Source organism: Tachypleus tridentatus, chromosome 12, assembly GCF_004210375.1.
Source record: "Tachypleus tridentatus isolate NWPU-2018 chromosome 12, ASM421037v1, whole genome shotgun sequence".
Classification (NCBI taxonomy): Eukaryota; Metazoa; Arthropoda; class Merostomata; order Xiphosura; family Limulidae; genus Tachypleus; species Tachypleus tridentatus.
In genome coordinates, this window is record NC_134836.1 from 136,111,536 (window position 1) to 136,126,572 (window position 15,037).

A 15,037-nucleotide genomic window follows, 5' to 3' on the forward strand; every position below is an offset into this window, starting at 1 on the left:
AGATAGTAGATAGGGACAGTGGGAATCTCGTTAATACATTCATGCGCGTCACTAATTAGATGACGAGGCATTTGGCTATCGAGAGTCATAGTTACTCCCGCCGTTTACCCGCACTTGGTTGAATTTCTTCACTTTGACAAGAATATGAATAAATCAGAATAGAAACATTGTAGATAACAGTGAAACAAATAAAAAAATATTATTTATTCATAAATAATTTAATGAAATGAAATCAAATGAAATGACAATTTCATTTAAATACAAATTTATTAGCCTAATATTAATAACCTTTCAAGTTGCTCTGGGGCCTATTAGGCCCCACTTTTCGTAGGAGTGTTAACCATCTAAACATTCAATAAGATAGCTAAATGTGGAATACAGAAAACTTAAAGCATTGTAGGTGAAGGTGAAACATAAGAATATGAATAAACCTGAAGAGAAACATTGTAGATAACAGTGAAACATAAGAATATGAATAAATCAGAATAGAAACATTGTAGATAAAGACGAAACATAGGAATATGAATAAACCAGTATAGAAACGTTGTAGATAACAATGAAACATAAGAATATGAATAAACTTGAATAGAAACATTGTATATAAAGGTGAAACATAAGAATATGAATAAACTGTAATAGAAACATTTTATATAAAGGTGATATATAAGAATAGAAATAAACTGTAATAGAAACATTTTAAATAAAGGTGACACATAAGAATATGAATAAACCAGAATAGAAACATTGTAGATCAAGGTGAAACATAAGAATATGAATAAACCAGAATAGAAACATTGTAGATCAAGGTGACACATAAGAATATGAATAAACCAGAATAGAAACATGGTAGATAACGATAAAACATAAGAATACGAATAAACCAGAATAGAAACATTGTAGATAATGTTCAAATATAAGAATATGAATAAACCAGAATAGAAACATTGTAGATAAAGACGAAACATAGGAATATGAATTAACTGTAATAAAAACATTGTAGATAACGATGAAACATAAGAATATGAATAAATCAGAATAGAAAGATTGTAGATAAAGGTGAAACATAAAAATATGAATAAACTGGAATAGAAACATTGTAGATAAAGGAGAAACATAAGAATATGAATAACCCAGAATAGAAACATTGTATATAATGTTGAAACATAAGAATATGAATAAATTGGAATAGAAACATTTGTAAAATCAGTAGAATGAGAAATAATTTTCCATTTCGTTTTGGCATTATCTAAAATAATCATTTTTCGACATATGTTTCACGAAATATTTAAGTAAGGAGCCCCTAAAAACTACAAAATGGCCATGAGGGCAGGTCAGTGATCTTGGTGAGAAATTTCCAAATGTTCATAAAAGGTCTTATACATGCTCTCTGCCCACTTAACCAAACTTTTAACTATATAAATGTGTTATCTTAAGAAACGAACACAATTACAACATAAATAACAAAACATTCTTACTGTTATAAGTAGGAGTTGTTCTAAATCAACTGTCAGACTCCAGACAGATCCATAGTAATTTGTAAATTTATTGTTTGATATGTGAAAAAATAAATATATATTTTCTTTTGCTCTGTTAGTTTCATTATGAATAGCTAATATGATATTTACAAAATAAGTTTACAAGTGTTTTGATATGTATGTATAACAAGTAAACGTATATGATTGTATCGGTTTATGAAAGTGGTAAGATGAAAATGTTAACAAAACAAAACATTCTTACTGTTACAAGTGGGAGTTGTTCCTGACCAACTGCCAGATTCCAGACAGATCAGCTCTGAGTCTCCTATTAGTTGGTAGTCTTGTAGACAGGAGAAAGTACACCTGTCTCCAGTCACAGCAGACGAACAGAATCCAGATAATTCTCCATTTTCTGGGGCACTCAAAGTTGGACATCCTGCTTTAGTAACTAATTGTAAAATAGATATTAAATTTACAAAATAATTTCATAACTATCACAGATGTTATTTAATACCAAGGTCAATGTTTCTTCTACAGTCTCACCATATTGTTTCTTTAATCTCTTGTCTGTAGAATGTGAGATCGTTAAGCCTAATGTGTCACAGAAGGCTAAACAAATACATAGATCTTATCTTTAATGATACTCTAACAAAATTCCTTGTTTAGAAGTGATACAAGAAGAAATAATAAAATGGTTGTACAATAATTTATGATAATTTACACAGGAACACACAACATCAAATGTACTAAATTAACTTTTTTATTAAAACTGAAGAAAACAACTAATTTGTAAATAAATTTTGAATACTTTAATTATGGAAGTAAGTTTTAGAAAATGTTAACTACTTCTTCCAACGACTCTAAAGAATTAGAAAGTTTAATTCTGTTTACTTGATATACACATAAACTGAGTTACCTTCACGAAAGTTGCCATCACTCGTACTTCTACAGAACGAATAGAATTGGAAACTTTTGTTCTACTTCTAAATGATATAAACAATTTAAACTGAGTGATATAAGTCACAGTAATCTGAATATGTGATGATTTTGTAATCATACGAGGAATTTGTAAATTTATTGTTTGATACGTGAAAAAATAAATATATATTTTCTTTTCTCTGTTATTTTCGTTATGATTGTTTAATATGATGTTTACAAATTTGATAACTATGTATAACAAGTAAACTTATACACTTCTATCAGTTTGGGAAAGTGGTAAGATGAAAATGCTAACAAAAGGAAAGTTTCGTACTGTTACAAATAGGAGTTGTTCCAGACCAACTGCCAGACTCCAGACATATCAACTCTGAGTCTCCTACTAGTTGGTACTCTTCTAGACAGGAAAACATACACCTATCTCCAGTCACGGCAGACGAACAGAATCCAGATAATTCTCCATTTTCTGGGCCACTTAAGGGTGGACAACCTGATTGTGTAACTAAAAAAAAAAAGAATAAATCCAGATTATGATAGTAGTGAATGAATACATATCTATATGAGGGATGGTTCGTGGTTTAGTAAGAAAGGATTTGGAGTACATTTCCTTATCATATTACCATAACAATGAAAGTAATTTCTAAACTAATAGAAAAGGATATGTAAAACTGAATCTAAAATATGTACATAAACATTACTTAGTATTATGAAAATACAAAAAGTTCGAGTTTATTTATAAGGAATACTTAGAATAACACTTTGTCATTCACGTGTTCTGATATGAAATCAAGATGGCGGCTACACTGTAACTCAGACATATCACAGTTGAAGTGTTGAAAATAGTTTTTTCGAAAGTTGCTTCACCTATAATTTTCTACAAGTTGGCTTGAACACCATATTCTTGTTACATATTGTTACACTAGTCTAGTTCATATATTTATTCAAGTCTAAACACTGAATAATCTGGTCTGTAACTACAAAGTGTTCACGATAAATGTGAAAAATATAACTTACGTTCACATGTTGGACTTTCTCCAGACCAACTTCCAGTGTCCAAACAGGTCAAATCTGCGACTCCAACTAGTTGGTAGTCTCCTACACAGGAGAACGTACATCGATCTCCTGTTACTGCAGCTGAACATATTCCTGCTATTTCTCCATTTTCAGGAGCAGTAATTACTGGACAGTAGGACTGTTGAACTGAAGACAGAAAGTAATAAAGTGGAAATATTCAGAGCTTGTTTCTACATACTAGAAGTTAAAGATTTTGTGACGATACACGAGCCAAAATTTTTTGTACAAGTTATAGTAAAACTGTCTTAATTATTATATAAAATTAGTCATAAGTAAAAAGATTGGTCATTCAAAGTGTAATTGGAACCTGATGTCTCTAACGTTTGTTTAACCGTCTCAACATTCAATAAAATACCAGATATGGAATGCTGAAAACTTAAAGCATTGTAGATGAAGGTGAAACATAAGAATATGAATAAATGAGAACAGAAACATTGTAGATAAAGGCGAAACATAGGAATATGAATAAATTGTAATAGAAACATTGTTGATAAAGGTGAAACATAAGAATATTAATAAACCAGAATAGAAACATTGTACATATAGGTGAAACATAAAAATATGAATAAATCAGAATAGAAACATTGTAGATAAAGGCGAAACATAGAAATATGAATAAACCAGAATAGAAACATTCTAAATAAAGGCGAAACATAAGAATATGAATAAACCAGAATAGAAACGTTGTAGATAACGATGAAACATAAGAATATGAATAAATCAGAATAGAAAGATTGTAGATAAAGGTGAAACATAAGAATATTAATAAACCAGAATAGAAACATTGTACATATAGGTGAAACATAAAAATATGAATAAATCAGAACAGAAACATTGTAGATAAAGACGAAACATAGGCATATGAATAAACTGTAATAGAAACATTGTAGATAAAGGTGAAAAATAAGAATATGAATAAACGTGAATAGAAACATTGTAGATAAAGGCGAAACATAGGAATATGAATAAACCAGAATAGAAACATTCTAAATAAAGGCGAAACATAAGAATATGAATAAACCAGAATAGAAACATTATAGATAAAGATGAAGCATAAAAATATGAATAAATCAGAATAGAAAGATTGTAGATAAAGGTAAAACATAAAAATATGAATAAACTGGAATAGAAACATTGTAGATAAAGGAGAAACATAAGAATATGAATAACCCAGAATAGAAACATTGTATATAATGTTGAAACATCAGAATATGAATAAATTGGAATAGAAACATTGTAGAAAATGTTAAAACATAAGAATATGAATAAATTGGAATAGAAACATTTGTAAAATCAGTAGAATGAGAAATAATTTTCCATTTCGTTTTGGCATTATCTAAAATAATCATTTTTCGACATATGTTTCACGCAATATTTAAGTAAGGAGCCCCTAAAAACTACAAAATGGCCATGAGGGCAGGTCAGTGATCTTGGTGAGAAATTTCCAAATGTTCATAAAAGGTCTTATACATGCTCTCTGCCCACTTAACCAAACTTTTAACTATATAAATGTGTTATCTTAAGAAACGAACACAATTACAACATAAATAACAAAACATTCTTACTGTTATAAGTAGGAGTTGTTCTAAACCAACTGCCAGACTACAAACAGATCCATAGTAATTTGTAAATTTATTGTTTGATATGTGAAAAAATAAATATATATTTTCTTTTGCTCTGTTAGTTTCATTATGAATAGCTAATATGATATTTACAAAATAAGTTTACAAGCGTTTTGATATGTATGTATAACAAGTAAACGTATATGATTGTATCGGTTTATGAAAGTGGTAAGATGAAAATGTTAACAAAACAAAACATTCTTACTGTTACAAGTGGGAGTTGTTCCTGACCAACTGCCAGATTCCAGACAGATCAGCTCTGAGTCTCCTATTAGTTGGTAGTCTTGTAGACAGGAGAAAGTACACCTGTCTCCAGTCACAGCAGACGAACAGAATCCAGATAATTCTCCATTTTCTGGGGCACTCAAAGTTGGACATCCTGGTTCAGTAACTAATTGTAAAAATAGATATTAAATTTACAAAAATAATTTCATAACTATCACAGATGTTATTTAATACCAAGGTCAATGTTTCTTCTACAGTCTCACCATATTGTTTCTTTAATCTCTTGTCTGTAGAATGTGAGATCGTTAAGCCTAATGTGTCACAGAAGGCTAAACAAATACATAGATCTTATCTTTAATGATACTCTAACAAAATTCCTTGTTTAGAAGTGATACAAGAAGAAATAATAAAATGGTTGTACAATAATTTATGATAATTTACACAGGAACACACAACATCAAATGTACTAAATTAACTTTTTTATTAAAACTGAAGAAAACAACTAATTTGTAAATAAATTTTGAATACTTTAATTATGGAAGTAAGTTTTAGAAAATGTTAACTACTTCTTCCAACGACTCTAAAGAATTAGAAAGCTTAATTCTGTTTACTTGATATACACATAAACTGAGTTACCTTCACGAAAGTTGCCATCACTCGTACTTCTACAGAACGAATAGAATTGGAAACTTTTGTTCTACTTCTAAATGATATAAACAATTTAAACTGAGTGATATAAGTCACAGTAATCTGAATATGTGATGATTTTGTAATCATACGTGGAATTTGTAAATTTATTGTTTGATACGTGAAAAAATAAATATATATTTTCTTTTCTCTGTTATTTTCGTTATGATTGTTTAATATGATGTTTACAAATTAAGTTTATATGTGATTTGATAACTATGTATAACAAGTAAACTTATACACTTCTATCAGTTTGGGAAAGTGGTAAGATGAAAATGCTAACAAAAGGAAAGTTTCGTACTGTTACAAATAGGAGTTGTTCCAGACCAACTGCCAGACTCCAGACATATCAACTCTGAGTCTCCTACTAGTTGGTACTCTTCTAGACAGGAAAACATACACCTATCTCCAGTCACGGCAGACGAACAGAATCCAGATAATTCTCCATTTTCTGGGGCACTTAAGGGTGGACAACCTGATTGTGTAACTAAAAAAAAGAATAAATCCAGATTATGATAGTAGTGAATGAATACATATCTATATGAGGGATGGTTCGTGGTTTAGTAAGAAAGGATTTGGAGTACATTTCCTTATCATATTACCATAACAATGAAAGTAATTTCTAAACTAATAGAAAAGGATATGTAAAATTGAATCTAAAATATGTACATAAACATTATTTAGTATTATGAAACTACAAAAAGTTCGAGTTTATTTATAAGGAATACTTAGAATAACACTTTCTCATTCACGTGTTCTGATATGAAATCAAGATGGCGGCTACACTGTAACTCAGACATATCACAGTTGAAGTGTTGAAAATAGTTTTTTCGAAAGTTGCTTCACCTATAATTTTCTACAAGTTGGCTTGAACACCATATTCTTGTTACATATTGTTACACTAGTCTAGTTCATATATTTATTCAAGTCTAAACACTGAATAATCTGGTCTGTAACTACAAAGTGTTCACGATAAATGTGAAAAATATAACTTACGTTCACATGTTGGACTTTCTCCAGACCAACCTCCAGTGTCCAAACAGGTCAAATCTGAGACTCCAACTAGTTGGTAGTCTCCTACACAGGAGAACGTACATCGATCTCCTGTCACTGCAGCTGAACATATTCCTGCTATTTCTCCATTTTCAGGAGCAGTGATTGCTGGACAGTAGGACTGTTGAACTGAAGACAGAAAGTAATAAAGTGGAAATATTGAGAGCTTGTTTCTACATACTAGAAGTTAAAGATTTTGTGACGATACACGAGCCAAAATGTTTTGTACAAGTTATAGTAAAACTGTCTTAATTATTATATAAAATTAGTCATAAGTAAAAGGATTGGTCATTCAAAGTGTAATTGGAACCTGATGTCTCTAACGTTTGTTTAACCGTCTCAACATTCAATAAAATACCAGATATGGAATGCTGAAAACTTAAAGCATTGTAGATGAAGGTGAAACATAAGAATATGAATAAATGAGAACAGAAACATTGTAGAAAAAGGCGAAACATAGGAATATGAATAAACCAATATAGAAACATTATAGATAAAGGTGAAACATAAGAATATGAATAAACCAGAATAGAAACATTAAAGATAAAGGCGAAACATAGGAATATGAATAAACTGTAATAGAAACACTGTTGATAAAGGTGAAACATAAGAATATTAATAAACCAGAATAGAAACATTGTACATATAGGTGAAACATAAAAATATGAATAAATCAGAACAGAAACATTGTAGATAAAGACGAAACATAGGCATATGAATAAACTGTAATAGAAACATTGTAGATAAAGGTGAAAAATAAGAATATGAATAAACGTGAATAGAAACATTGTAGATAAAGGCGAAACATAGGAATATGAATAAACCAGAATAGAAACATTCTAAATAAAGGCGAAACATAAGAATATGAATAAACCAGAATAGAAACATTATAGATAAAGATGAAGCATAAAAATATGAATAAATCAGAATAGAAAGATTGTAGATAAAGGTAAAACATAAAAATATGAATAAACTGGAATAGAAACATTGTAGATAAAGGAGAAACATAAGAATATGAATAACCAGAATAGAAACATTGTATATAATGTTGAAACATCAGAATATGAATAAATTGGAATAGAAACATTGTAGAAAATGTTAAAACATAAGAATATGAATAAATTGGAATAGAAACATTTGTAAAATCAGTAGAATGAGAAATAATTTTCCATTTCGTTTTGGCATTATCTAAAATAATCATTTTTCGACATATGTTTCACGCAATATTTAAGTAAGGAGCCCTAAAACTACAAAATGGCCATGAGGGCAGGTCAGTGATCTTGGTGAGAAATTTCCAAATGTTCATAAAGGTCTTATACATGCTCTCTGCCCACTTAACAAACTTTAACTATATAAATGTGTTATCTTAAGAAACGAACACAATTACAACATAAATAGCAAAACATTCTTACTGTTATAAGTAGGAGTTTTTCTAGACCAACTGCCAGACTCCAGACAGATCCATAGTAATTTGTATATTTATTGTTTGATATGTGAAAAAATAAATATATATTTTCTTTTGCTCTGTTAGTTTCATTATGAATAGCTAATATGATATTTACAAAATAAGTTTACAAGCGTTTTGATATGTATGTATAACAAGTAAACGTATATGATTGTATCGGTTTATGAAAGTGGTAAGATGAAAATGTTAACAAAACAAAACATTCTTACTGTTACAAGTGGGAGTTGTTCCTGACCAACTGCCAGATTCCAGACAGATCAGCTCTGAGTCTCCTATTAGTTGGTAGTCTTGTAGACAGGAGAAAGTACACCTGTCTCCAGTCACAGCAGACGAACAGAATCCAGATAATTCTCCATTTTCTGGGGCCCTCAAAGTTGGACATCCTGGTTCAGTAACTAATTGTAAAATAGATATTAAATTTACAAAAATAATTTCATAACTATCACAGATGTTATTTAATACCAAGGTCAATGTTTCTTCTACAGTCTCACCATATTGTTTCTTTAATCTCTTGTCTGTAGAATGTGAGATCGTTAAGCCTAATGTGTCACAGAAGGCTAAACAAATACATAGATCTTATCTTTAATGATACTCTAACAAAATTCCTTGTTTAGAAGTGATACAAGAAGAAATAATAAAATGGTTGTACAATAATTTATGATAATTTACACAGGAACACACAACATCAAATGTACTAAATTAACTTTTTTATTAAAACTGAAGAAAACAACTAATTTGTAAATAAATTTTGAATACTTTAATTATGGAAGTAAGTTTTAGAAAATGTTAACTACTTCTTCCAACGACTCTAAAGAATTAGAAAGCTTAATTCTGTTTACTTGATATACACATAAACTGAGTTACCTTCACGAAAGTTGCCATCACTCGTACTTCTACAGAACGAATAGAATTGGAAACTTTTGTTCTACTTCTAAATGATATAAACAATTTAAACTGAGTGATATAAGTCACAGTAATCTGAATATGTGATGATTTTGTAATCATACGTGGAATTTGTAAATTTATTGTTTGATACGTGAAAAAATAAATATATATTTTCTTTTCTCTGTTATTTTCGTTATGATTGTTTAATATGATGTTTACAAATTAAGTTTATGTGTGATTTGATAACTATGTATAACAAGTAAACTTATACACTTCTATCAGTTTGGGAAAGTGGTAAGATGAAAATGCTAACAAAAGGAAAGTTTCGTACTGTTACAAATAGGAGTTGTTCCAGACCAACTGCCAGACTCCAGACATATCAACTCTGAGTCTCCTACTAGTTGGTACTCTTCTAGACAGGAAAACATACACCTATCTCCAGTCACGGCAGACGAACAGAATCCAGATAATTCTCCATTTTCTGGGGCACTTAAGGGTGGACAACCTGATTGTGTAACTAAAAAAAAAAAGAATAAATCCAGATTATGATAGTAGTGAATGAATACATATCTATATGAGGGATGGTTCGTGGTTTAGTAAGAAAGGATTTGGAGTACATTTCCTTATCATATTACCATAACAATGAAAGTAATTTCTAAACTAATAGAAAGGATATGTAAAATTGAATCTAAAATATGTACATAAACATTATTTAGTATTATGAAACTACAAAAAGTTCGAGTTTATTTATAAGGAATACTTAGAATAACACTTTCTCATTCACGTGTTCTGATATGAAATCAAGATGGCGGCTACACTGTAACTCAGACATATCACAGTTGAAGTGTTGAAAATAGTTTTTTCGAAAGTTGCTTCACCTATAATTTTCTACAAGTTGGCTTGAACACCATATTCTTGTTACATATTGTTACACTAGTCTAGTTCATATATTTATTCAAGTCTAAACACTGAATAATCTGGTCTGTAACTACAAAGTGTTCACGATAAATGTGAAAAATATAACTTACGTTCACATGTTGGACTTTCTCCAGACCAACCTCCAGTGTCCAAACAGGTCAAATCTGAGACTCCAACTAGTTGGTAGTCTCCTACACAGAGAACGTACATCGATCTCCTGTCACTGCAGCTGAACATATTCCTGCTATTTCTCCATTTTCAGGAGCAGTGATTGCTGGACAGTAGGACTGTTGAACTGAAGACAGAAAGTAATAAAGTGGAAATATTGAGAGCTTGTTTCTACATACTAGAAGTTAAAGATTTTGTGACGATACACGAGCCAAAATTTTTTGTACAAGTTATAGTAAAACTGTCTTAATTATTATATAAAATTAGTCATAAGTAAAAAGATTGGTCATTCAAAGTGTAATTGGAACCTGATGTCTCTAACGTTTGTTTAACCGTCTCAACATTCAATAAAATACCAGATATGGAATGCTGAAAACTTAAAGCATTGTAGATGAAGGTGAAACATAAGAATATGAATAAATGAGAACAGAAACATTGTAGATAAAGGCGAAACATAGGAATATGAATAAATTGTAATAGAAACATTGTTGATAAAGGTGAAACATAAGAATATTAATAAACCAGAATAGAAACATTGTACATATAGGTGAAACATAAAAATATGAATAAATCAGAATAGAAACATTGTAGATAAAGGCGAAACATAGAAATATGAATAAACCAGAATAGAAACATTCTAAATAAAGGCGAAACATAAGAATATGAATAAACCAGAATAGAAACGTTGTAGATAACGATGAAACATAAGAATATGAATAAATCAGAATAGAAAGATTGTAGATAATGTTGAAACATAAGAATATAAATAAACTGTAATAGAAACATTTTATATAAAGGTGATACATAAGAATATGAATAAACCAGAATAGAAACATTGTAGATAATGTTGAAACATAAGAATATAAATAAACTGTAATAGAAACATTTTATATAAAGGTGATACATAAGAATATGAATAAACCAGAATAGAAACATTGTAGATAATGTTGAAACATAAGAATATGAATAAATTGGAATAGAAACATTTGTAAAATCAGTAGAATGAGAAATAATTTTCCATTTCGTTTTGGCATTATCTAAAATAATTATTTTTCGACATATGTTTCACGTAATATTTAAGTAAGGAGCCCCTAAAAACTACAAAATGGCCATGAGGGCAGGTCAGTGATGTTGGTGAGAAATTTCCAAATGTTCATAAAAGGTCTTATACATGCTCTCTGCCCGCTTAACCAAACTTTTAACTATATAAATATGTTATCTTAGGAAACAAACATAATTACAATATAAATAACAAAACATTCTTACTGTTATAAGTAGGAGTTGTTCTAGACCAACTGCCAGACTCCAGACAGATCCATAGTAATTTGTAAATTTATTGTTTGATATGTGAAAAAATAAATATATATTTTCTTTTGCCCTGTTAGTTTCCTTATGAATGGCTAATATGATGTTTACAAAATAAGTTTACAAGTGTTTTGATAACTATGTATAACAAGTAAACAGATATGATTCTATCTGTTTATGAAAGTGGTAAGATGAAAATGTGAACGAAACAAAACATTCTTACTGTTGCAAGTTGGAGTTGTTCCAGACCAACTGCCAGACTCCAGACAGATCACCTCTGGGTCTCCTACTAGTTGGTACTCTTCTAGACAGGAAAACACACACCTATCTCCAGTCACGGCAGACGAACAGAATCCAGATAATTCTCCATTTTCTGGAGCAATTATGGGTGGACAACCTGATTGTGTACCTAAAATAAAAATGAATAAATCCAGTTTATGATAGTAGTGAATGGATATATCATTATATGAGTCAGGGTTTCTGGTTCAGTTCCAAAGGAATCGTATATCGTAATCATATTAACACAATGATTGAAGTAACATCTAAACAGATAGAAAAGAACATCTGAACGTGAATCTACAGTTTGTATTGAAATTCTGGAATTACAAAAACTTCGTGTTTATTAATAACGAATATTTACAATAAAACTTTTTTCGTTTACGTGTTCTGATATCAAATCATGATGACAGCTACACTGCTACTCAGACATATCACAGTTCAAGTATAGAAAAGAGATTTTTCGAAAGCTGCTTCACCCATAATTTTATACAAGTTAGCTTGAACACTACACTCTAGTTGCAAATTGAAAAACTTGTTTGTTTGTTCATTTCCATACATTGAAATATTTAGGCTGTAACTGCCAAGGCGAATCGAACATCCACATTTAGTGTTGTAAATCTGTGAACCTTCCTGTGATTTTTTGTTGAACACTACTGTGATTAGTTTAGGAAATAAAGTTTAAGTTATTGTTAATTTGTTTGCTGATACAGAGAGTGAAATAATAATTTTCTTTTCTTATTTCAATTTGTATTTTCTTATTTAATGTGTTATTGTATTACTTACAAAACACTAGGCCTGGCATGGCCTAGCGCGTTAAGGCGTGCGCTTCGTAATCTGAGGGTCGCTGGTTTGCGCCTGAGTCGCGCCAAAACATGCTCCCCCTCCCAGCCGTGGGGGCGTTATATGTGACGGTCAATCCCACTATTCGTTGGTAAAAGAGTAGCCCAAGAGTTGGCGGTGGGTGGTGATGACTAGCTGCCGTCCCTCTAGTCTTACACTGCTAAATTAGGGACGGCTAGCACAGATAGCCCTCGAGTTGCTTTGTGCGAAATTCCAAAACAAACAAACAAAATACAAAACACTAAAAGGCATGTCAACTTACAAAACTGAGTCATTGTTATATATCAGTTTTGAAAGGTTAAAGTTTGAAAAGAAGTTCTAGAATTCAGTCTCAAAAGTTTATATCTCCATTGGTAATTGGAGTTTTCCCCTCTTGGTTACTCAAGATGGCCGTCAGATAAGACCATCTTGAGCGATTATTTCCACTTCAAAGCTTGGACTTAGCAACCCAATAGTTAGCAGCTCCATACATCCATTTGTACTGGTGACCTGAGGTTCGGTTGTTGAAATCTCTTGACATCAAAAAGAAAACCACGTTCTGCAGTTTGGAGATGTCGGTGTGTGATAAGATTACATCAGATATCTCATTTTAATTTAGAGTAATATACAAGATGGTAGTGACTGGTTCTGATGAATTACCTGTTGTTGTTTTTTTATTTTATCATTTCAAAATTAGAGAAGCTAAAGCTGGTAGCCATTGATGAGATTTAATAAAGTTAGAGAAATAATATTTAAATTTTATGACCAATTTTTTACCAAGTGTATAAGTTCTTTCTCTCTAATAATTACTGTTTCCACTTGATATCAACTTTGACTATAAGAAGAATCCTCTTCTAATAATGAACCACAAGCTGTAACTAAGTATTTATACTTAGTTGTCCATTTAACTTTCTTCAATTTTCTGATTTGATTTTTAACGACGGTATGTACAGTGACAATACCAGCATCCCTTAGCGATAGGTCTAGTAATCACAATAGTTTCTAAGGAACTGATCTCTTCTGCTGTCACTTAAACTGGATGTAAGTCATGTTGACAGAGTTGAAAAGGAATAAAGAGGACAGTAGCATATTCTGAAGAAGATCCATGAACTTTGACCTCATACAGTTATTGTCATTTTCATCAGAGTATAACATATATGCAATGGAAAAAAAAATTTCATTTTATAACTGGACACCACAGGACAGGTCAGCAATTTTGGTCAGAAAAGAAACTTCCAAATGTCCATGAAAGATCCTATTCGTGTAATAGATGTTCTTTCTAAGCCTGCCAAACATGAATCATCTTAGGAAAGGAGTACAGTAACAACATAAATAGCAAAGCATTCTCACTGTTACAAGTAGGAGTTGTTCCAGACCAACTACCAGACTCCAAACAGATCAACCCTGGATTTCCTACCAGTTGGTACTTTTCTAGACACGAAAACTTACACCTGTCTCCAGTCACAGCAGATGAACACAATCCAGATAATTTTCCATTTTCTGGGGCACTCAAAGTTGGACATTCTGATTTTGTAACTAGAAAAACACATAGAAAATGATAATAAAAGTCGTTTGTTTTTCATAACATGTTTTTCACTATTTTGGCCAAGGTTTATCCTACAATGCTAACAATGTATTGCTTCAATAAATAAACTTATTGTTACAAAAAACTGTTTAGCCTCTAAGCCTAAACTCAAGGGAGGTTTAGCTCAAGCTACACATTGATCAACATGTTTTATATAATTTTGGAGAATCTCACCCTTCATCAGTAATCCTGAAATCAACCAAAAACAAACAAGTTGGACCTATATCATTGTGAAAACTATTAAACGCACACTTCAAAATTATAGAATTTTCGGAATCCTTAAGTTTATTTATTAGACATACTGTTGTGTGCCTATGTAATGTAAGGACCTGAATGTGGTCCAATTATACTTTTCCTTCACTTTACCTATCCGGTGTATACATTTTTCAAAAGTAACTACAAAGCACGTTCACACCAACGGTATGTTAGACTTTGATGCTCTCGGTGTTAATTTCAGGCCTTATTTTGGAAAAGACACATTACACATTAATGTGTTACATTACAAAGAATAAAACATTCATGTTGTACTGAATTTATAATT

The 15,037-nt window shown here is 30.8% G+C and overlaps 2 protein-coding genes across 6 annotated transcripts in view; both read right to left on the reverse strand.

The window, feature by feature from the left end:
* Positions 1-14,292, reverse strand: part of LOC143234801 (P-selectin-like) — a 38,817-nt gene extending 24,525 nt beyond the window's left edge. For 3 of the 5 annotated variants that reach the window (XM_076472438.1, XM_076472436.1, XM_076472434.1), the window contains exons 1-11: positions 14,262-14,292; positions 12,037-12,222; positions 10,451-10,635; positions 9,754-9,939; positions 8,747-8,932; positions 7,016-7,201; positions 6,321-6,506; positions 5,313-5,498; positions 3,426-3,611; positions 2,728-2,913; positions 1,738-1,923 (exon numbers count right to left, since the gene is read on the reverse strand). In XM_076472438.1, coding sequence (XP_076328553.1) covers positions 1,738-1,923; positions 2,728-2,913; positions 3,426-3,611; positions 5,313-5,498; positions 6,321-6,506; positions 7,016-7,201; positions 8,747-8,932; positions 9,754-9,939; positions 10,451-10,577 — 1,615 coding nt within the window. In that variant the 5' untranslated portion in view covers positions 10,578-10,635; positions 12,037-12,222; positions 14,262-14,292. The remainder of the gene's footprint in view (positions 1-1,737; positions 1,924-2,727; positions 2,914-3,425; positions 3,612-5,312; positions 5,499-6,320; positions 6,507-7,015; positions 7,202-8,746; positions 8,933-9,753; positions 9,940-10,450; positions 10,636-12,036; positions 12,223-14,261) is intronic. The other 2 variants (XM_076472435.1, XM_076472437.1) reach the window with 2 other exon arrangements.
* On the reverse strand, positions 11,981-14,677 carry LOC143235812 (P-selectin-like). Its single transcript, XM_076474006.1, has 3 exons — positions 14,671-14,677; positions 14,262-14,447; positions 11,981-12,222 (listed from the first exon to the last, which is right to left on the reverse strand). Exons 1-3 carry the CDS (start codon positions 14,675-14,677, stop codon positions 11,981-11,983), a joined length of 435 nt encoding a protein of 144 aa, XP_076330121.1.
* Between the last annotated feature and the right edge of the window lie 360 nt (positions 14,678-15,037).

Bases quoted from the DNA above. Each gene is read 5' to 3' on its own strand.
- LOC143235812 (XM_076474006.1), bottom strand. The intron at 12,223-14,261 runs GTGAGAATGCTT...TTTTTATTTTAG, and splicing joins AACAACTCCTACTTGTAACA to GTACACAATCAGGTTGTCCA.